Here is a 22141-nt window from a genome sequence, read left to right on the forward strand (position 1 = left end):
ATGACACGCGTGTCAGAGGTGACACGCGAACGCATTATTTTGGTTGATTTTTCTTTGTTAAATTGCATTTAAATATATAAAATACATATCAAAAATATACATCTTTGTTTTACTATGGTTGCAAATATCAAAAAATTTCTATATGTGATACGGCACCAGAGTTAAGTTAGGGTTTTTCAAAATGCTGATACGCCGAGCTCAAAAGGTTCGCCATCACTGCACTAGCCTCACCAAGGAGCCTGGGGCCTGTTTCCACTCTAAGCTTTTTCATTCAAATAAATGAAGATTAATGGAATGCTCTGAAAACCTGACAATTCCCCAGTCACCCTCTCTAAGGGTAAACCTATGTGTTAGAATGACCAAAATCGGCAGGACTGGCTTGTAAAACTTTTTTTTTTTTTTAATAGTTCATTGATTCTTAGAGAGAGAGGAAGGAAGAAGGAGAGAGGGAAAGAGAAACATAGAAGTGAGAGAGAAACATCCATCAGCTGCCTCCGGCATTGCCTCGAGCCCACTTGTGCCCTGACCTGGAATCGAATCAGCAACCTTTCTGTGCATGGGACAACACCCAACCCACTGAGCCACACCAGCCACAGCTGTAAATCTTTTTTAGTTCTTTTTTACCCAAGAAATGAGAAGCCTTGTCCTAGCTGGCGTGGCTGAGTGGATAGAGTGCTGGCCTGAAGACTGAAGGGTCTCAGGTTCAATTCCCGTCAAGGGCACATGCCCAGGTTGCAGGCTCTATCCCCAGTAGGGGGCGTGCAGAAGACAGCCAATCAATGATTCTCATCATTGATGTTTCTCTCCCTTTCCCTTCCTCTCTGAAATCAATAAAAATATATTTTTTTTAAAAAAAGAAAAGAGAGTCTCTATAGGTTTATACCAAATATGGAAATTTAAAAAGCTCCAAAGACTCTTTTAGAATCAGGGAAAAGCTCATGCTGAGGAGCAAGGATGGGACACTTAACCATGGGAGTTATATCTATTAAACATGACCGTAAAGAGATTTGAGGCAATGTGCAAGCATCAGTCCTGCTTACCACATGTACGTAAGGACCTGGCGGTGTGGGCAATATGGGGGTCTCTCCTGGCATCTAGGCCCACTCAGACACTGCAGAACCAGTGGAGAGAACTTCACATTGTTGTACACAGGCAGGGGGAGAAACCTTCAAAAAAAGCCAGTGAGCCATGACTGGGTAGCTCAGTTGGTTAAAGCACCATCCCGATACACCAAGGTTGCAGGTTCAATCCCCGGTGAGAGCACATACAAGAATCAATAAATGAATGCATAAATAAGTGGAATGACTCCTCTCCTCTTCTCTCTCCTCCCATCACCGTCTCTCTTCTCTCTTCCTCTCTCTCTCTGTCTCTCCCTGCTCCCACCCTCCCTTCCTCTTTTCTCCTAAAAATTAAAAATGAAAAGTCAGTGAGCAGCCCAGCCAGTGTGGCTCAGTTGGTTGAGCATTGTCCCATGCACTAGGAGGTCGCCAATTCAATTCCTGGTCAAGGTACATGCCTGGGTTATAGGCTCAATCCTGGTAGAGGACCAGCAGGGGTAGCTGATAGATATTTCACTCTCACATCAGTGTTTCTCTCTCGTTCTCCTTCTCTCTCTAAAAATAAATTAAAAATCTTTTAAAAAAATCATATTACAGCCCAGCCAATATGGCTCAGTGGTTGAGCATTGACCTATGAACCAGGAGGTCATGGTTCAATTGTTGTGGGCTCGATCCCCGGTAGGGGGCGTGCAGGAGGCAGCTGATCAATGATTCTCTCTCATCGTTGATGTTTCTCTTTCTCCTTCTCCCTTCCTCTCTGAAATCAATAAAAACATATTTTTTAAAAATTGTTTAAAGAAAGAAAAAGAAAAGCTGATGATCAGAGGGCTCACTCTAAAGGCTCTCTGGCTACCAGGCCCTCACTGGGGAATTCTAGAAGCTAGCACACCCTGTTCTTTACTAAAGCACTGCTGGTTTGTAGGGACTGAGGCAGACCTGGGGGGAGTGCTAAAATTGTAATCTGGGATAGAGCCAAGTGTCGTTTTACAGATGAGTTGTTTGTAGTGACTCAGAAAATGGCTCAGGCAGGCTGTACCTATCCTGTCAGCCATCACAACTGCCCTCCCAAGGGCCCAGGATAAGACCCAGGCCCATGTGATCAGCAAGCCTGCCCATCAGCTTTGCCTCCCCTCCATTGAAACTGACCTTTTAGTCATAGGCTGGGCCAGTCAGGAAATATTCTGCACAAAGTGAAGAGGGCAGGTTCCCTCTTGTAGTGGCCATGTTTCTAGGTGGAGTTGAATGTCCACTCATTCATCTCCCCTGCTTTAGACACCATATAGATTACAGCACTCAACAACCACCTTCCATCTTAATTGCAGAGACAGACTATAAATAAATAAGAAAATACAGAGTATGTAGCTGATGTTCAGTGCTTTGGAGAAGAATTGGAGCAGGAGAAGGTTGTGCCAGAGAGGGGATTGCTGTTATCACATAGGCTGTATAAAGTCAGAGAGCACCTCCCTCACAAGAGAGTGAGAGTAAGAGTGAGAGTAAGCCCTGCAGGCATCTGAGCAAAGCATGTCACATGAGAGGGGACAGTGAGTGCATGGTGGAAGTATGCCTGGGATATTCGGGGAAGAGCCAGGAAGCCAAAGTTGCTGATTCAGGTAAGGGAAGGAATAGTAGATGAAACTCTTTTATGCAGTGTGGGGGACAGGTCTTAGAGGGCTATTGGGCCATTGTAAGAGCTTTGGCTTTCACATTGAGTGGGATGGAAGCAACTCACTCAGTAGCTTAGCACAATGAGATTAGTACTATCTCTCTGGTTTCTGTGTTGAAGACAGTTAGAGAGAGGCAAGGACAGAAGCAGGGGGCCATTGAAATAGCTGTGGGGGTGATCTAGGCAAGAGATGATAGTGTTTGGACCGAGTAGTAGCGTGGTAATATGAGCAGTAATGTCATTCTAGTTATGTTCTGAAGAGTGAGAAAAAATGGCCCTAACTGGTTTGGCTCAGTGGATAGAGCATCAGCCTGCGGAATGAAAGGTCCCGGGTTCATTTGCGGTCAAGGGCACATGCCTGGGTTTTGGACTCGATCCCCAGTAGGGGGCTTGCAGGAGGCAGCCAATAAGATTGAGAAAAAATGGAGTCAAGAGACAAATCTTTTGGCCCAGCAGCTGAAGGAGTGGTCTCCTCTGCTGAGAAGGACAGGCCTTGGGAGGAGCAGGTGTGGGGGAATTGGGTCATGAACATATTAAGTTCTAAGTGAAAATGTCAAATTGACTCTGCACATCTGGAGTTTGGAGGGAGTTCCAGGCAGGAGATACAAATGCAAGGGTATTTGACACATGTCTCCAAATGTGGAAAGGTACCTGATGAACCCCCTTTTCTCTCTTGCCTACATGTTCTGTGAGGTAGTAGGAGAGGAAAGAGCTATTTTAAGAAAAATAGACCAATGCAGGAGCTCCTAACTTGATCAGAAAACAGGCCTAAGAACACCGAGTCCCACTCTCACAGCCCCATAGTCACCTGTGCAGACTTACCTTTACCCTGGGGTTTGGGGATTGAATGCTACCCACTCTTGCACAGTTATGAGGACTAATGGAACTTGGGAATGCAGAAACACTGTGGATTCCCGTGGCTCCAAATCAGAAAGTGGGGTGACTCCAAGAACCCAATCATCAGCTACTCCTCTTGGTCCTCCTTCCACTCTTGCTCAAGCCATTCGGCATTCTCCTTTTTCCCCCACCCCACTCTGCCACCCCAATCAGTAAACTAATTCCCTTTTTTTTCCTCAGCTACACAGATGTTATTGATGTTGTCCAGGCCCTGCAGACCCATCCAGACTCAAATGTCAAGTCTTCCTTCACCATTGGTGCCATCACAGTGTGTGTGGAGCCCCTGAGCTGCTACATGGAGCACAGGTACACTCCTAAGATCACCTCCAGCCCACAGGACATGGTGTGTTTAGTGTACAGAAAGCAACACACTAGAAGGAGACACATCTTTATGTGTTTGTCTTTTGGAACACATCAGTCTACCTTATATACAATAAATGCTCAGTTGTTACTGGATTAGTGCCCGGTTCTGAGAAGACCCCTTTGGACTGGCAGCCTCTCCCCACTGTTTTTTGTGTGCTGAAGAGGCAGGGAAACTGGGACAGCATCTCCCAGAAAGAAATACCCAGGGCAGCTTTTCCTTCTGTCTTTACTGCATAGGAGGGGCCTGTGTCCCGAGGCACTTGGAGTTTCTCAAAGATACTTTTTCATATGGTGAAGCCATCTTAAAGCCCTTTTATCTCGTTAATGACACTCATTCTCACTGCTAGCAGGGGAACTTTTTTCCTAACTTTGGAAGTAATATAAGAACAGCAGCCCTAACCGCTTTGGCTCAGTGGATAGAGCGTCAGCCTGCGGACTCAAGGGTCCCAGGTTCGATTCCGGTCAAGGGCATGTACCTTGGTTGCAGGCACATCCCCAGTGGGGAGTGTGCAGGAGGCAGCTGATCGATGTTTCTAACTCTCTATCCCTCTCCCTTCCTCTCTGTAAAAAAATCAATAAAATATATATATTTTTAAAAAGAACAGCAAAGAAAATTGGGTAATAATTCATCCATAATCTCACTAATTCAATGTAACTATTATAATATTTGTGAATTCCTTTCTGATCTTTTTTAATTCTTCATTGTTTAAAGTATTACATATAATATTACATATGTCTCCTTTTTCCCCCATTGACCTCTCCCTGGCCTCACTCACCCCCAGCACATGCCCTCACCCCCCCCCCCCTAGTGTCTGTGACCATTGGTTATGCTTATATGCATGCATACAAGTCCTTTGGTTGATCTCTTACCCCCCTCCCCTGCCTTTCCTCTAAAGTTTGACAGTCTGTTCGATGCTTCTCTGTCTCTGGATTATTTTTGTTCATTGGTTTATGTTGTTCATTATATTCCACAAATGAGTGAGATCATGTGATATTTATCTTTCTCCAACTGGCTTATTTCACTTAGCATAATGCTGTCCATGTCCATCCATGCTGTTATGAATAGTAAGAGTTCCTTCTTTTTTACTGCAGTGTAGTATTCCATTGTATAGATGTACCACAGTTTTTTAATCCACTCATCTGCTGATGGGCACTTAGGCTGTTTCTAAATCTTAGCTATTGTAAATTGTGCTGCTATGAACATAGGGGTGCATATGTCCTTTCTGATTTCTTCGGACATATTCCTAGAAGTGGGATTACTGGGTTGAATGGGAGTTCCATTTTTAATTTTTTAAAGAAACTGTACTGTTTTCCACAGTGGCTGCAATAGTCTGCATTCCCACCAGCAGTGCACGAGGGTTCCTTTTTCTCTACATCCTCTCCAGCACTTGTCAATTTGTTGATGATAGCCATTCTGACAGATACCTCATTGACATTTTGATTTGCATCTCTCAGATGACTTAGTGACTTTGAGCATGTTTTCATATGTTTCTTGGCCTTCTGTATGTCCACTTTCAAAAAGTGTCTATTTAAGCCCTTTGCCCATTTTTTTATTGGATTTCCATCTTCCTTTTGTTAAGATGTATGAGTTCCCTATAAATTTTGGAGATTAGGCCCTTATTGGATATAACATTGGCAAATATGTTCTCCCATGCAGTGGCTTTCTTGTTGTTTTGTTAATGGTTTCTTTTGCTGTTCAGAAGATTTTTATTTTGATGTAGTCGCATTTGTTTATTTTCTCCTTAGTTTCCATTGTCCTAGGAACTGTATCGTAAAGATATTGCTACGACATATGTCTGATATCTTGCTGCCTATGGATTCTTCTAAAATTTTTATGGTTTCTTGTCTTACATTTAAGTCCTTTATCCATTTTGTGTTTTTATGGTTTCCTGTCTTACGTTGAAGTTCTTTATCCATTTATGGTATAAGTTGGTGGTCTAGTTTCATTTTTTTGCATGTATCTGTCCAATTTTCCCAACACCATTTATTGAAGAGACTGTCTTGACTCTATTGTATGCTCTTGCTTCCTTTGTCAAATATTAATTGAGCATAATGGCTTGGGTCAATTTCTGGGTTATCTGTTCTGTTCCATTGGTCTATATGTCTGTTCTTGTGCCAGTACCAGGCAGTTTTGAGAACAGTGGCTTTGTAATATATTGTAATATAGCTTGATATCTGGTATTGTGATCCCTCCTACTTTGTTCTTCCCTTTCTGATCTTTTTATTTGCATGCTTTTTTACAGTTGTGATATATTGTACATATAATTTTATAATATTATTATTCTTAGGTTAACCTATAAACAAACATATATGTTAACATATGTATGTTCTTATATCACACTAGTAATTACATTTTTATTAATTACATAATCATTATGTGGGTGAACATAATTGTCTTAATCATTTTACCACTGTTAGTTACATAGGATGGCTCCAACTTTTCACTATTATAAATAACTAGGGGCCCGGTGCACAAAATTCGTGCACTGGGTGTGGGCGGGGGGGGGAGTGTCCCTCAGCCCAGCCTGCCCCCTCTCACATACTGGGAGCCCTCAGGCGTTGACCCCCATCACCCTCCGATCACCTGATCGGCCCCTTGCCCAGACCTGACGCCTCTGCCAGAGGTGTCAGGCTTGGACAGGGGACCCCCATCTCCCCCCGATCACTGGCTCTGGCCCCCGCCCAGGCCTGAGGCCTCTGGCCCAGGAATCATGCCTGGGCAGGGGACTCCCATCTCCCTCTGATCGCTTGCTCCACCCCCCGCCCAAGCCTGACGCCTCTGACCCAGGCTTCAGGCCTGGGCAAGGGGACCATCATATCCCCCCAATCCCTGGCTCCGCCCCCCACCCAGGCCTGATGCCTCGGCCAGAGGAGTTGACCCTCATCACCCTCCGGTCACCAATCACTGGATCGGCCCCTTGACCAGGCCTGAGGCCTCCTGGGCAGGGGACCCCCAGCTCCCCGCGGTTGCAGGCTCCGCCCCTGCCCAGGCCTAACGCCTCTGGCCTAGGCGTCCGGCCCAGGCAGCGGGGACCTGCATTGGCAGCGGGGGGCGCCGCGATCGTGGGCTTTGCTTTAGGCCCAGGCAAGGGACCCCTAGCTCCTGGGACTGCCAGGTTCGACCGTGCCCAGCTCCCATCGCTGGCTCCACCCCTACTTCCTGCTATCACTGGCCAGGGCGGCAAAGGCGCCTGATTCTCCAATCATGGCTGGGGGCAGGGCAAAGGCGGCCCCAGGGCTGCCCCCCAGCTCTTAGCTCCCCCCTGGGTTTCCGATCACTGTCAGTGGCAGGGGGCTTCTTCCTGCTTTCCCTTTCGCCTCCCTGCATTGTGCCTACATATGCAAATTAGCCGCCATCTTGTTGGCAGTTAACTGCCAATCTTAGTTGGCAGTTAATTTGCATATAGCCCTGATTAGCCAATGAAAAAGGTATCGCCGTACGCCAATTACCATTTTTCTCTTTTATTAGTGTAGATACTGTGGGAACACCTTTATCCATATAACCTTCTCAAATTTCAGATAATTTCCTTAGACTAGATTCCTCAGAGAGATATTATTAATTAAGTGTATTATACGTTTATTACTTTTTATTCGCATTTCCACATTGCCATTTTGAGTGGGTTTTACAGTTCACACTGCCCCAATGGTGTCTGGAATTACCTGTTTCATCATGAAATCATTCCTTAGTGGGGAGAGTTTCAAGCATTACATTGCCTCCTCAGAGCTATTTAACTTCCTCTCCCTTTAGCCTAGTGCCGTGATCAGCAAACCACGGCTCGCAATCCACATGCGGCTCTTTGGCCCCTTGAGTGTGGCTCTTCCACAAAATACCGACTTCTGTGCATGGGCCACGAAGTTTCAATTGCACTGTACGTGCGTGCCCGCACATGGTATTTTGTGGAAGAGCCACACTCAAGGGGCCAAAGAGCTACATGTGGCTCGCAAGCCACAGTTTGCCGACCACTGGCTAGTGGAATATATCCCAAATCTGTAATCATGTGGTCTTTCTGGCTAGTCCTTATTATTATTGTTATCCCCTGGTAAATGATTGATCTATTCTTATACCTTCACCTGAAAAAGCTCCCTTCCTATCTGAGTCACAAGTTTGGTATCTTTAAATTTCTCATAGAAATTACATTAGAGATTATGTCCCTAATCACCTTGTCTGATCCCCATTCAGACAGATACCTCATTCACCATTCTCTCCATTTTCTGTGACCAAGGTTCTTCTCCCCATAGAAAAGCCAAGGTGTTCTGTTTTCCTTCTTCTTAGGTTAGGTTACTGTAATGAATGCTGAGCATCACCATTGTACTGTGGACTTCCATGCTGACTCTTAACATGCAAGTCTTTCTACCATTCATGTCTCTTCTTTTTCTTGTTTATTTAAAAGATGAATTAAAGCAGAAGGAGGTCTAACATGGGACTAGAAAACTACCATAGATACTACTGTTAAAAAAAAAAAAGGTAGGGGGGACTCTTTCTCCCTCCCCACGTGGGAGTCTGTGCTTGTCCTTCAATAAATTTCCACCTTTGCTATATAAAAAAAAAACAAGAAGGTAGGGCCCTGACCGGTGTGGCTCAGTGGATAGAGCGTCGGCCTGCGGACTGAAGGGTCCCGAGTTCGAGTCCGGTCAAGGGCATGTACCTGGGTTGTGGGCGCATCCCCAGTAGGGGGTGTCCAGGAGGCAGCTGATCATGTTTCAAACTCTCTATCCCTCTCCCTTCCTCTCTGTTGAAAAAAAAAAGAGATAGGAAGAGATAATAATAAGGAAATAACAGATGGAAGTTACACTTCAGAAAAATTAGCCCAAAGAAATACTCTTCTGCACTGTGAAGAAAAAAAAAAATTAAGGAGAATAGGAGCTAATAGGGTGGGGTAGAGAGAGCTCAAGGAAGAGATATGAGAGGTCTGGGGAGCCCTAGCCAGGTAACTCAGTTGGTTATCATCCCGATGTGCCAAGGTCGCAGGTTCGATCCTGGTCAGGGCACATGCCAAGACCAACCGGTGGCCTTAGCTGGTGTGGCTCAGTTGGTTGAGCATTGTCCCATGCACCCAGAGGTTGCAGGTTCGATTCCCAGTCAGGACACATGCCCAGGTTGTGGGCTCGATCCCCAATAAGGGGCAAGCAGGAGGCAGACAATTGATGTTTCTCTCTCATCAATGTTTCTATCTGTCTCTCCCTCTCCCTTCCTTTCTCTCTAAAATCAATAAAAATATATTTTTTTTAAAAAAAGAGTAAACCAGTGAATGCACAAATGGGTGGAATAACAAATCAATGTTTCTCTCTCAAAAAAAAAAATAAGTGGGAATAGGTCATAGTAGTCTTGCTTTTTCTTTCTGTAAAGTGGGGTTAGTATGGCTTCTTTAATCTAGGAGGTAGACTAGATTCAGGATGGACCTATATGAGATTTGCCTGATGTATTTATTTTAGTGTGTTTCATTCATTGAATTTCTATTGAGTGATTGCTGTATGCCAGGACCATTCTAATCATGGAAGAGGCAGCAAGGAACAAGTTAACCCAGGTCTCTACATTTTTGTGAATATGCACATGAGAATTTTGGGACACATGTTTTAGAACAGATTAGATCAGTATCATTTATTTATTTATTTATTTATTTATTTTATAGCAAAGGTGGAAATTTATTGAAGAACAAGTACAGACTCCCACGTGAGGAGGGGGAAAGAGTCCAGTATCATTTATTGATTGACTAAAATTTTACATAAATCAGGTACTTGGTTGGAACATGAGAAAATGCATGATACCATACCTACATAAAACTTAGGAGTGTATTATAACCACAACTGTTTTTGTTATTCAGAGGTAGAGCTGGTCAGCAACCACAATAGTATATGCATTATTTCAATGTTTGTTGGTGCAGAACTTGTCTACCATGTTCAAGACTCCTAAGCCAGGCACTCTTTAATATTACAGTTTAGTAGGGAGGATGAGTGAGCCAGCATTTATTTTGCACTGTTTGTCAAGCACTCTGATGCTTTACCCCTCTTAATTCTCTAAATCCTCCTTTAAGGTAGGCTTCATTGTCACGTTTTACCACGAGAGAGCTGCTCAGAAAAATTAAGTAATTTTCCAAATGCCACATCAATGGCATGTACATAATTAGTCATGATATAGAGTAGGAAGTACCATAATAAAATATGCTTTGTATAATGCAATTTTATACAAATTATGAAGAAGTGGTGATAACTCCTATTTGAATTTGAAAGAAAGCCAGAGTATGAATTTGAAGGACCGGGATCCCAAAGATGCCAAGATATGAGAAATTGTATTCCAGTTTTAGGGAATCATATGTATGTGCAAGTCCGTGTGTTCTGAATATTTTCTTTGCAGATGCTTAAAGGGAGCAGATTGATGACCTCAGGCCTTCTCAGATCCCTTAAGGGGGAACTCTGATCAACCTTATCTAAAATGCCTGGCTGTGAGAAGCAAGCAGGATGCTAAGAAGGGCCTTTCAGGTCACAAGCACTTGATGGGGACAGACACTTTCTAACAATATATTTGCTGTAGGGGAGAGGGTGTTCAGTGAACAGTGAGTGCAGGGAAGTCAGTGAGTTTTGTTCTTGAAAGACTGGTGTGGATGTTCCAAGCCTCTTGACCTTGCTCAGAGCACATAGGGGGTTCCTCCTTGGAATTCTTCAGAGACCATGAGGCAGCCAGGCAAGAGCAACCCAAGAAGTGGTATTCATCCAGCTCATTCACCCACCAAATTTGGTTCCAAGTGATGTGTGCCTGGCTGGTTTTAGAAATCAAATAGAAGAATGAAGACTTGCCACCACCAAGGGAAATCCCCCCGGTGTTTTGAATAGCATTAATACCTGCCACATAGACCAGAAACAGTTCAGAAGTGTGGCTTCAGTAAGCATCCTACTTGCAGGGAAAGGAAACAGAAGCTCTGTGGTGCCAAGCAGACCTGGGCCCTGCATCAGCCCTCCCACTTCCTGGCTTCATGTGCAGCCTTGGGCAAAGTGCTTGACTGCTTAGTCATCCTACACTCATTCTTCTCAGCTTTTAATGGGGTGGAAGTAAAGACAGAACAAGATTGTATATGTGAACTGCATGCATAGCGCCCAGCCCCACAGTAAGATAAAAGGAGCTGTTCTCATTAGTGTTACTGTTCTTCCCTGAGAAGAGCACTATGATGTTTTAGGAGTTTTAAAGCACTGAGAGTATGGAATTTTCTCTGGGGCTTCCTACAGAGCTCCAGTTCTTAACTAACTCACACTTTGGATCAGTCACCCTCACCTGCTTCAGTTGTGATCCAGTCAGTTTGCTGTTTTTCATTCACTATTAGAGGTCAGAATGGGATTAAAGGGGAAGCAGGATTCTAGTGCGCACGTGAAGGGAAACATGGCAACTTTGGTACTGAAAGGCCTTGTTAAAGTTAGGTGAATGTAATTTTTCACATTCTCCCTTGAATTTCCCCTTTATGAAGACAGTATCCCTTAAAAAAAAAAAAAAAAAGCCAGCTCTCTTTCTTTCCTATAGTCTAGAGCAGGGGTGGGCAAACTTTTTGACTCGAGGGCCACAATGGGTTCTTAAACTGGACTCAGAAGAAGGAGCTGCGGCCGTGTTTCCCGACGTTGCCATGTTAACACTGCTGCTGGTGAAGGAGCGGAGGGGAGAGCCAGAGAACCCTCCGCTCTTTCGGCTCCGCGGGCCGGATAGAACAGCCGAACGGGCCGGATCCGGCCCACGGGCCATAGTTTTCCCACGGCTGGTCTAGAGACTGGCCATGCCCAGGTATCCCCTCTTAAGCATTCCACCAAGGGTTGGCCACGTAGGGACTTTTCCTGGCTTAAGGAACTCTGTTTTGGTTCAAAGCTGTGAAAACTTCTTGCATAGCCATGGCTGTCCTAGTGCTCAGTGCTGCCTGCCACTTGCCCCTCGAGTAAATCATCTTAGGTATCAGTGATATGCTCATTTTTGTGGGAAATAATGACAACTGTGACTTTATGGTTTTAAAATATTTATTTTTCCTCCCTAGATTTCTCTTTCCAAAATGTCTTGACCAGTGTTCACAAGGTAAGCAATGGGCTTTACTCGTGTTTGCATGACTTTCAGACTTTTCTTCATGCTCCTACCTACCATTCTAAAATCTAAAACAAATAAATTGGTACAGGGAAAACTTTGACATCTTTTATATTTATATTTGATAGGCAGATTTCTTCCAGAGTTTGTTTCTTCATGATGACAAATTGCCATGGCAACTCCTCTCCTGAGCTGGGTTTAAATCTGCCCTTGCCTTCCAACTAATATCAGGGGACTGAATAGGTATTCCTAGCCTCTGGAACATCAAGATCTTGCATTTCTCCTGTCCCATGAGTGCAGAGTATAGCCCAATAGAACCTTCTCCCTTAATATTCCCCCTACATACAATGAAATTTTCCATACCTCCTTGGTAGCATTTAGAAAAATCCACCCATCCTGTAGGTTACACTCAACTTTGCATTGTCTTGCTGTCTGGAACCCTAGAAGCAGCACTTTTTAGTCATATTAGCTATGGTGCCTGGAGACCCAGAATAAATTCTAAGTTTCCTGTAGTGGTGATAAAATGCTCATTGTTGTCAGAAGACCTGGGCTCTGGGCTTCCTGAGTCAGCCCAGCAAGTAGATATCAGACAAAGAAATAACTCGGTGTGCCAGCAGAGTTTTGCCCTGCTGAGCCCCTGCCAGTCCACAGGGAGCGGAGACAGCAGAGCATACCAGAGATCCAGAGATGTTGTCCTGGGAAGCAGCTGAGCTGGGTGCTGCACAGGGCAGGAGGCCGGGTCACTGGAGGGAGGAATGTGCATTGGACTGCTGCACCAGGAGTCTCAAGTCCCGCCTTCAGAGGTCCCTGTGGCTTTACAGGCATTGCACCCCAGAAGCTGAGTGGAATGGAGATAAATACCCATAGTATCTACCACAGGTAGAGATTAAGGGGATTTTGTGGAGGTTGGGTCAGTAGGATATGATGATAGGTTACACATGGGACATGAGTTAGAAAAAGGAGGTATCTTGGATGACTGCTAGGCTTCTAGCTTGAGAGATTAGGAAGGTTGGTGGTGCCTGTCCTTGAAATAGAAAGCACAGGGGGAAACAAAGGACTGGAAGATAGCCAAGGGGAGCTGTCTGGTCCGCAGATACATGTTTGGCAGTCAGCATCAAAGCCACGGGTGTGGGCTGTCGTCAGCTCCTGTCCACTACATTATTGCCACCCTAGCGCCCTTGGCTCCTTGACACTTTCTCCCTCAGTGCCCCTCTGCTTTTTTTGCACATAAAGCACAGATGGTTGGGCTGCCCTGGCAAAGGGCATGTGCTTTGTCTTCACTGTTCATGAAACTGCGTAATATTCAGGACAGATTGCATTCTCTCTGGCACTTAGTAGGAATATTTCAGTATCACTGTCTCCTAATTCAGTGTTCAAAGGCAACCTGTGTCAAATTCTGTGCTTGTATAAAGCTAGGGATATGATCAGATATGGGCAGTCGATCTTGGATCCACATATGCTGTTTTCTGAACTCCAGGGGGCTTGTGCAGTGACAGTGCCTTGATAAATATCTTCCCCTTGCATCTGGGCCCAGGGAACCCTGTGGACTAGTCTGACCTGGCTCACCATGGGCATGGGCTGCATGGGGGCCCGATGGGGAGAGATAAAAGGCAAGGTCAGTTGACTTGTGAACAATACAGGTTTTAACTGTGCAGATCTGCTTATATGCAGATATTTTTCAATAAATACTGTAAATGTATTTTCTCTTCTCTGTGATTTTTTAATAACATTTTATTTTCTCTGGCTTATTTTATAAGAATACAGTATATAATATATATAACATACAAAATATATGTTAACTGTTCATAGTAAGGCTTCCGGTCAACAGTAGGCTATTAGTAGTTAAGTTTTTGGGTAGTCAAAAGTTATCTGTAGCCTTGCCTGTGTGCCTCAGTGCTTAAACGTCGGCCTATGATCCAGGAGGTCATGGTTCGATTCTTGGTCAGAGCACATGCCCGGATTGCAGGTTTGATCCCCAGTTGTGGGCATGCAGGAGGCAGCTGATCGGTGATTCTCTCTCATCACTGCTGTTTCTATCTCTGTCCCTCTCATTCCTCTCTCTGAAATCATTGTTTTTTAAATTATATGCAGACTTTTTTTTACTATAATGCCCTGGCCCCAAAGTGGTTTAGGGCCAACTGTATTTTTCCTCGGTGATTTAGTGGCTCACTTGGAGGTGGGATCTGACCAACACTTCATGTCCCAAGGGAGCATATTGCCTCCTTTTGCTCCTTTCATGAGTCAGGCTCCCTGATTCATTGCTTTTACAACAAAGGATTATTTACAGTGAGAAGAGGACTGTATTGCAGTCCCAAGATGATGTTGTGTATTACAGAAATATAAGGATTAGGAAATAATCTCAGTGCTTAAAAAGCTAGCAAGGCTCATTATAATGTTGCATTGAATGCAGAGTGACATTTTACCACATGCGCTGCTCTTAGAAGTATCTATAGATAGATATAAGAGGTGACTTTGTTTTCTCCAGGGCTACGGGAAGTCTTTCACCCAGACTAGGATGGTCAGATAGACCTCAGAGATGTCTGGGCACTGCTGGGGATGGGCAGACTGGCGAGACCTTGACCAAATCTGGGTGTCCACTCCTTGATACAAACAGAGGAAGCTCCTGAGCCAAGCAAAATGAAAACACTTGCCCTGGCCTCTTCACCCTGAGTTCCAGACAACTGCTGCACCTGCTGCACCTGCTGCACAAGATGGCATTTCCTCTTGACAGGTGGCAGTTTGCATGGCTGGCCTAAGGAATGCGAGGCATAATCCTCTTGCTTGTTTACCTATAAAACAAAGCCCCTTTTTTATGTCCAGTTCTTGACCTAGAATTCCAAGCCCACAGGGTTTGCCTATGATGGTACTTGTGAGGCAGACAGTACCTCGGGCAGAGTGCCTCTCACCTTTTCCTGGATAGGACAAGCCTGTTTGTGACCCTGGAAGTATACACTGCTTAGGTTGGCATGTTTGCACTAGTCTGACTCTAGTTTCTTTGGCCCAAGAAGATACTAGACAGAATCCTAAGGCCTTTATTAGTCTTCACTGAGCCTTTCCTGGCTTCTCACTGCAAGACCCACCACAGCTATTCTCATCTTCTACCCCTGGGAATCTGACGGGCCTCTTGCAGCATCCGGCTTCTGTATCTGCCATCTCCGGAATGTGCTGAGCCTTCTAGAACCCTGCCTGCTTCCCACTGTGCCACATTCTGAGCCTGGCCTCCTCACCTTGCCTGACTGTTTCCAGAGGCCCCAGTCACTTCCTGTGGCTGCACCAGCACATAGGGTTCTGGCATTAGCTCACCAGGCTGTCCTTCCTGCCTCCCCTGGAGCTTCCAGAGTGACCTTCCTAAATGGGAAAGGGAGCACAGGCACCATCAGTGTCACCTTTATTAGCAGGCTTCCCTGACACTCTGGCTAAAGATGGTGCATCTTTTTCTTTTCTTTTCATTGAATGTATTGGGGTGACACGGGTTAACAAAATTATATAGGTTGAAGATGTTCCAATTAATGTTAAAGCTTCTGAACAGAAAGGGCATGCAAGGGACCTTTTAAAATGGAATAAACAAAATGCTAACATATTCTCCATTTGAATTTCTAATCATGTGCTGTTACCAAAACTAGGTCTTACATGGAGACCTTAACAATAGAGGTGTTTTGTTTTTAATCCTCACCCGAGGATATTTTTCCATTGATTCTTAGAGAGAGTGGAAGAGAGAGTGAAAGACAGAGAGAAATATCGATGTGAGAGAAACACATCGATTGGTTGCCTGTTGCATGAGCCCTGTCCAGGGCCCGGGCTGGGGAGGAGCATGCAACCAAAGTACGGGCCCTTGACCGGAATCGAACCTGGGACCCTTTAGTTTGCAGGCCGACGCTCTATCCACTGACCCAAACAGGCTAGGGTAGCAGTAGAGGTTTTGCGTGTGTTAGAAGCTTATTTAAAAACTAGAAGCCCGGTGCACTAAATTTGTGCACTGGAGGGGGTGTCCCTCAGCCCAGCCTGCACCCTCTCCAATCTGGGACCCCTTGGGGGGTGTCCAACTGCCAGTTTAGGCCCTATCTCTGTGGGCCTAAACTGGCACTCGGACATCTCCCTCACAATCAGGGACTGCTAGCTCCCAACCACTTGCCTGCCTGATTGCCCCTAACCGCTTCTGCCTGCCAGCCGGATCATCCCCTAACCACTCCCCTGCCAGCCTGATCAACGCCTAACTGCTCCCCTGCCGGCCTGATCGCCCCCAACTGCCCTCCCCTGCCAACCTGGTCACCCATAACTGCCTTTCCCTGCAGCCCTGGTCCCCCCCAACTGCCCTCCCGTCCCTGCAGGCCCGGTTGCCCCCAAGTGCCACCCACTGCCAGCCTGGTCACCCCTAACTGCCCTCCCCTGCTGGCCTAGTCGCCCCCAACTGCCCTCCCCTGTTAGCCTGGTCGCCCCAACTGCCCTGCCCTGCTGGCCTGATCGCCCACAACTGCCCTCCCCTGCCGGCCATATGTGACCACATGGGGGCAGCCATCTTGTGCAAGGGTGTGATGGTCAATTTGCATATTACTTCTTTATTATATAGCATTGTGGGTTTGTGTGTGTGACTCCTTCTCAGCTGTACACTTTGAGAATCTACTGGTTAGCACCTGATATATGGTTAGTGCTTGGTAAATGTGGTCTGAACTGGTGAAGGTTATTGACACCCGTTCCTCATGAGGTTAAGTACAGGGGATGCAGAAAGGGCCCCCTGATGAAGCTCAGGATATCAGCTGGAAAGCAGAAATAAGAAGATAAGAGGGCCCAGCAAGTGTGGCTCAGTAGTTGAGCATCAACCCATGCACCAAGAGGTCAGTTTGATTCCTGGTCAGGGCACCTGCCCGGTTGCAGGCTCTACCCCCAGTAGGGGGCGTGCAAGAAGCAGCCCATTGATGTTTCTCTCTCTCTCTCCCTTCTTTTTCCTCCCTCTCTCTCTCTCTCTCTCAAAATCAATAAAAAAAAACATTTTTAAAAAGAAGATAGGCGATTAGGAAGTTAAGGCAGCTACAGTGTTGAGGTCATGCACTCCAAGAGGTGGCAGAAAGCGGAACAGAATGATGGCTATGTCTATTGGTGTTGGGGATCCGGGGTGTCTATACAAGGGGCTACTGGAAGGGACAATCGGGAGGGAGCAAGGGCCCATGTTGGTGTGAGCCCTCTCCCATCAGGACTCTGAAGACTGAACTGTTCTTGGTTTTATTCCCAGGCCTGGTGAGTAATGTGGTGTTCACCAGTCATACCACGGAGCAGAGGCACCCTCTCCTCGTTCAGCTGCAGAGCCTCATCAGGGCTGCCAATCCTACCACAGCCTTCATTCTTGCAGAAAATGGGATTGTCACCAGGTAAATTTATCCCGTTCCCTTCACCCCACAGACGAAGCATCTTCTCAGATCAGCAGCTCCCCTCTGGTAATGCACCACAGGGTCTCACTGTACCTGAGTCCTGAGCCATTACAGAAGTGCTGATGCTGCGTGAATCACCAAAAGGACACTATGTGTCAGAGTCCTGTCCTGTTTTGAGATATTTTATTTTAATGCATTCACATTTTCACCCATTAAGGAATGGAAGTCCAGAATTTCTCAAGTGCCTTTGTTAACATGTAAGAAAAATTACATAGAGAACATAGAGAAATTATCTTTTTACTTCATGGACTTGGGTCCAAATTACAAACTAAAAATAGATCATTGGTGATTTTGTATGTGTGTGTACAAAAGCATCTGATTGTATAGCAATTTTCAGTAAGGACACTAAAAGGTATATATTTTTTATATAATTTTGACTTTTTAAAAATATATTGACTTATTGACTTCAGAGAGGAAGGAAGGAGAAAGGAATAGAAACATCAATGATGAGAGAGAATCATTGATCTGATCGGCTGCCTCCTGCATGCCCCCGACTGGGAATCAAACCCCCAACCTAGGCATATACCCTGGCCAGGAAATGAACTGTGACCTCCTGGTTCATAGATTGATGCTCAACCACTGAGCCACGCTGGCTGGGCTAGTTTTCACGTTTTAAAAATTGATTTAAGGAAGGGAGAGAGAGAAACATTGATTTGTTCTACTTATGCATTCATTGATTGATTCTTGTATGCACCCTAATCTAGAGATTGAACCCTCAACCTTGGCATATCGGGACAATGCTCTAACCAACCAGCCAGGCTAGTTTTGACTTTTGAGCAATGCAAATATTTTACATATTCAAAAATTAAATGAAACCAACAAGGAGGAAAAAATCTAAATACAAACAAAAAAGTGAAACCATCTGCAATCACACACACACATACACACACACACACACACACACACACAAAATAATTAATTCAAGTACGTTTTGAACATAATCGTCTATTGGTATCCTGATTCCAAACAGCATCACTGAATAGAGAAGAGAGATTATAAATATGGCCCTAGCCAGTTTTCTCAGTGGTTGGAGCTTTGGCCCGTAGACTGAAAGGTCCCCGGTTCAATTCCAGTCAAGGGTACATTCCTTGGTTGCAGGCTGGATCCCTGGCTGGGTCAGAGCATGTAGGGGAGGCAACCAATTGATGGGTCTCTCTCACATCAATGTTTCTCTCTCTGTGTCCCTCTCCCTGCCTTCCACTCTGTCTAGAAATCAATGGGGGAGAAATATCCTCCGATAGGATTAATAATAAGTATGAAATGGGAAAGGTGAGGGAAAACCCTGTTAATGTTGGGTTTGAATTTGGGGGAACTCAGTGTAAATTTATTATTTTTATTTTTATTTTTATTTTATTTTTATTTTTTTCTGGCTCTCCCGAAGGAGGCTTCCACCCAGGTGCTTTCTGCACCTGAGGGGGCCAGGGCTGCGCTGGCGAAGGCCGGGGGGGCGTCAGCCCGGGTCGGCGTTGGCCTTGGCGGCCCTCCTCCTGGCGCGGACCACTGCTCCTCGGAGAACCGGCCCTGGAGGTCGCGGGTCCGGCCTGCGGCGGCTCCACGCCACTCCGCTGCTCGCCCAGGAGGAGGCGGGAAGAGCCGCCCTCCGCTCCTCCTCCTCTTCCCGAGAGGCCCCGCCCGGCCGCTGGGACCTCAGGCTCGCGGTGCGGCGAGCCTACTAAATTTATTATTTTTAAAAAGGTATATTTACGAGCTCTTTCCATTGAAAGGGACCAGAAATACTAATGCCACAATAAACACCCTACCTGTAGATCTTGGTTTTTATGTACCAATCCACTGTCAGGTATCAGGACTCCTTGGAGAAATGGCTGATTGCAGGTCTAGGGCAGGTACATTTTATGCCAAAAAAGGAAAGATTTGTGTAAATATGTCAAAAGGATATGGAAACTATCTTAAGAAGCTGTCAGGAGCCAAATTTGGGACAACTTGAGCGTGAGAAAGAATAATGATAATAATGGATTATAGCACATGGAATAAGGTGAGTCTATGTAATACTAAAAAAATGAAGAGGGACAGGATACTAAAACTCTTTTAACAGGCAAATGCTAATAAATAAATAAGGATTTCTAGAACTAGAAAGTCAGCATCTTGTAACCTTTGGTATAATAACTTGGTTTAGGCAAAAATCAATGGATGCTCAGTAGTTGACAGATTGTTGAGGAAAAGGATATTCACTGGTCTCAGAGTATCACTCCACAGACTGCTCACTACTTACAAAGAGGGAAAGTACCTTCACAGTGGGAGGAGAGGGTCTTGTAGTCATGACATTGACCAAATGATTCAACTTAGCAAGGCCACTAATGGGACAAATTGGCATCATGTGCCTACGTCCTGTGATGCTATGGGAAGGACACATCACCTGGTATTAATCTTGCCAAAAATGTTTACCTGAATCTAATCATGAGGAAGCAACCAGACAAGTCTAAGTCATGGGACACAAGACAACTGACATATAGTCTTTAAAAAGATTAATGTCATGAGAAACAAACACACAAGAAAGTTGGAGGAATTGTTCCAGATTAAAGAAAAATAAAGATTGTAATTTTGATAGGTGACACTTGATTGAATCCTGGGTCTCCCTAACCCCTAGAAAGGGAAAATTTGAAAATGGATGTATACTAAATCAATACTTCTTCAGCTTTAATGTGCATATGAATCTCTTGAGGATTATTAAAATGAGGGTTCTGATTCAGTGGGTCTGGAATAGGGCCTGAGATTCTGCATTTCTAATGAGCTCCCAGATGATACCAGTGCTGCTGGTCCACAGTATTAAATTCCTCGGGCATGATAATCATATTGTGGTTCTGTAAAATAGTGTCCTTGTCCTTACCAGCCGTGGGCAAACTACGGCCCGCGGGCCGGATCCGGCCCGTTTGAAATGAATAAAAAAAAAAAAAAAAAAAAGACCGTACCCTTTTATGTAATGATGTTTACTTTGAATTTATATTAGTTCACACAAACACTCCATCCATGCTTTTGTTCCGGCCCTCCGGTCCACTTTAAGAACCCATTGTGGCCCTCGAGTCAAAAAGTTTGCCCACCCCTGCCTTAGGCGATGCATACTAAAATACTTAAGGGTGTAATAACAGAAAAAAATGCATGCATTTGTTGCTTATATGTGTGTGGGGGAACGGTGGAGAAAGAAAGCAAATGTGCAGGTTAAGATTGATAGTCCTAATTAATCTGGGTGTGTTTTTTTCTGTATGTTTTCAAAGGAATGAAGACATTGAGCTGATTCTGTCAGAAAACAGTTTTTCAAGTCCTCAGATGCTACGATCGCGATATTTAATGTACCCTGGCTGGCAAGTATCATCATTGAAAAGTAGCTGAGATTTATTTGTAAATCCAGTGATTTATTTATTCACAGCAAAAGAGAGAGAGAGAATCCCAGGTGTGCCATACGAGGGTGTCCATGGCAGCTGGAAGGACCTACCCTGTCCCAGCAGCAGCTGGCTTTTCCAGGAGCCCACTGCTCCCCGTCTTGGGCTCCAAATTGGGAGCCTCACTGCATGTTGAGACGTAAGGAGACATCCTCTGGGCACCAGGCACAATAGTGTCCTGTGTTTCCTCTGGCCTCTAGTGAGGGTGAGGTGGCTGACACAGAACCAAGGAGTTGTAACCTTCCCAGGTGAGAGAGTCACTCCTGAGAATAGTCAGTCCTCGAGAGTTCCTTCCTGACAGCTAAGTTCCCTGCCGATGGGGCTCAGAAGATGTTTCTTCTCTCCTGGCAGCCTCCCAGCCTGTGACCTTCTCCTCCAGAGGGGAGAAGAGAAGGAAAGAGACTACAAGGTGCATTGTAATCATACTAATACCAGCAGCTCATGAGCACTTATACACACTGTTCTAAGTATGGTAACCACTAGCCACACTTGACTATTTAATAAAATGTAAATGAATAAAAATTTAGTCTTTCGGTCATACCATACTTGATTTGAATCACATCATACTTATACATAGGTAAGTGGGTCATCCCTTTTTCCTGAACAAGACAGTTGTATCTTAGATACAAAGAAAGAGATGGAGCTTCTGAGGTGAAACCCTCCTCTGGTGGCTGCAGATGCGGGCCCTTTTGCTGCCCACACCTATGGGCCTGGGCCTGAGACTTCTTCTTTCTGCACCTGGTGCCCAGGGAATCACCCTCTTCCAGTCCATGCTGACTCATTCTGGGCACGTGAACTGAGCTCCGGATACACTTTCCTGGAGGCAGACTGATCCAGGAAAGATCTGGGTATGAGGAGCTCATTAGAAGGTTCTGTGAGTCTAGAGTCTGAAACCTTCCCTTGATCAGGAAAATCAATGATTGTAGATAATCAGAGATGGAGGGGCCTTAAAATCACCCTTCAGGGAAGGTGGGGGAGGGTGGGTGGGTAGGAGATGATCAACCAAATATCTTGTATGCGTATATGCATAATCCATGGACAATAGACAATAGGGTGGGGAGGGAGGGGGCTGGAGGGGATCAAGGGGGGGGGGGGTGAATATATGTAATACTTTGAACAAGGAAGTTTTTTTTTTTAATCACCCTTCAGGCTCTCCTTTCTGAATTCCTTCCTTGGATTCAGATAATTTAGTCTTTTAACAAGATGGCAGCCATCAGACTCCTACTCATCCCTAGATATTACTCCCCTCCCTCCTTGGGTCAGGGCCATTACCTCCTAGTGAATGGACTTCA

At 45.2% G+C, this 22141-nt stretch overlaps 1 protein-coding gene across 1 annotated transcript in view; it reads left to right on the forward strand.

Moving 5' to 3' along the window:
- DNAAF9 (dynein axonemal assembly factor 9) overlaps positions 1 to 22141 on the forward strand; it is a gene marked incomplete at its 5' end in the record, with an annotated part of 132958 nt that overhangs the window by 100654 nt on the left and 10163 nt on the right. The window contains 4 exons of the mRNA XM_081097454.1: positions 3799 to 3924; positions 11988 to 12025; positions 17259 to 17394; positions 20685 to 20771. Coding sequence (XP_080953580.1) covers positions 3799 to 3924; positions 11988 to 12025; positions 17259 to 17394; positions 20685 to 20771 — 387 coding nt within the window. The remainder of the gene's footprint in view (positions 1 to 3798; positions 3925 to 11987; positions 12026 to 17258; positions 17395 to 20684; positions 20772 to 22141) is intronic.

This window comes from Myotis nattereri, assembly GCF_964212035.1.
Source record: "Myotis nattereri genome assembly, chromosome: 8".
Taxonomy (NCBI): Eukaryota; Metazoa; Chordata; class Mammalia; order Chiroptera; family Vespertilionidae; genus Myotis; species Myotis nattereri.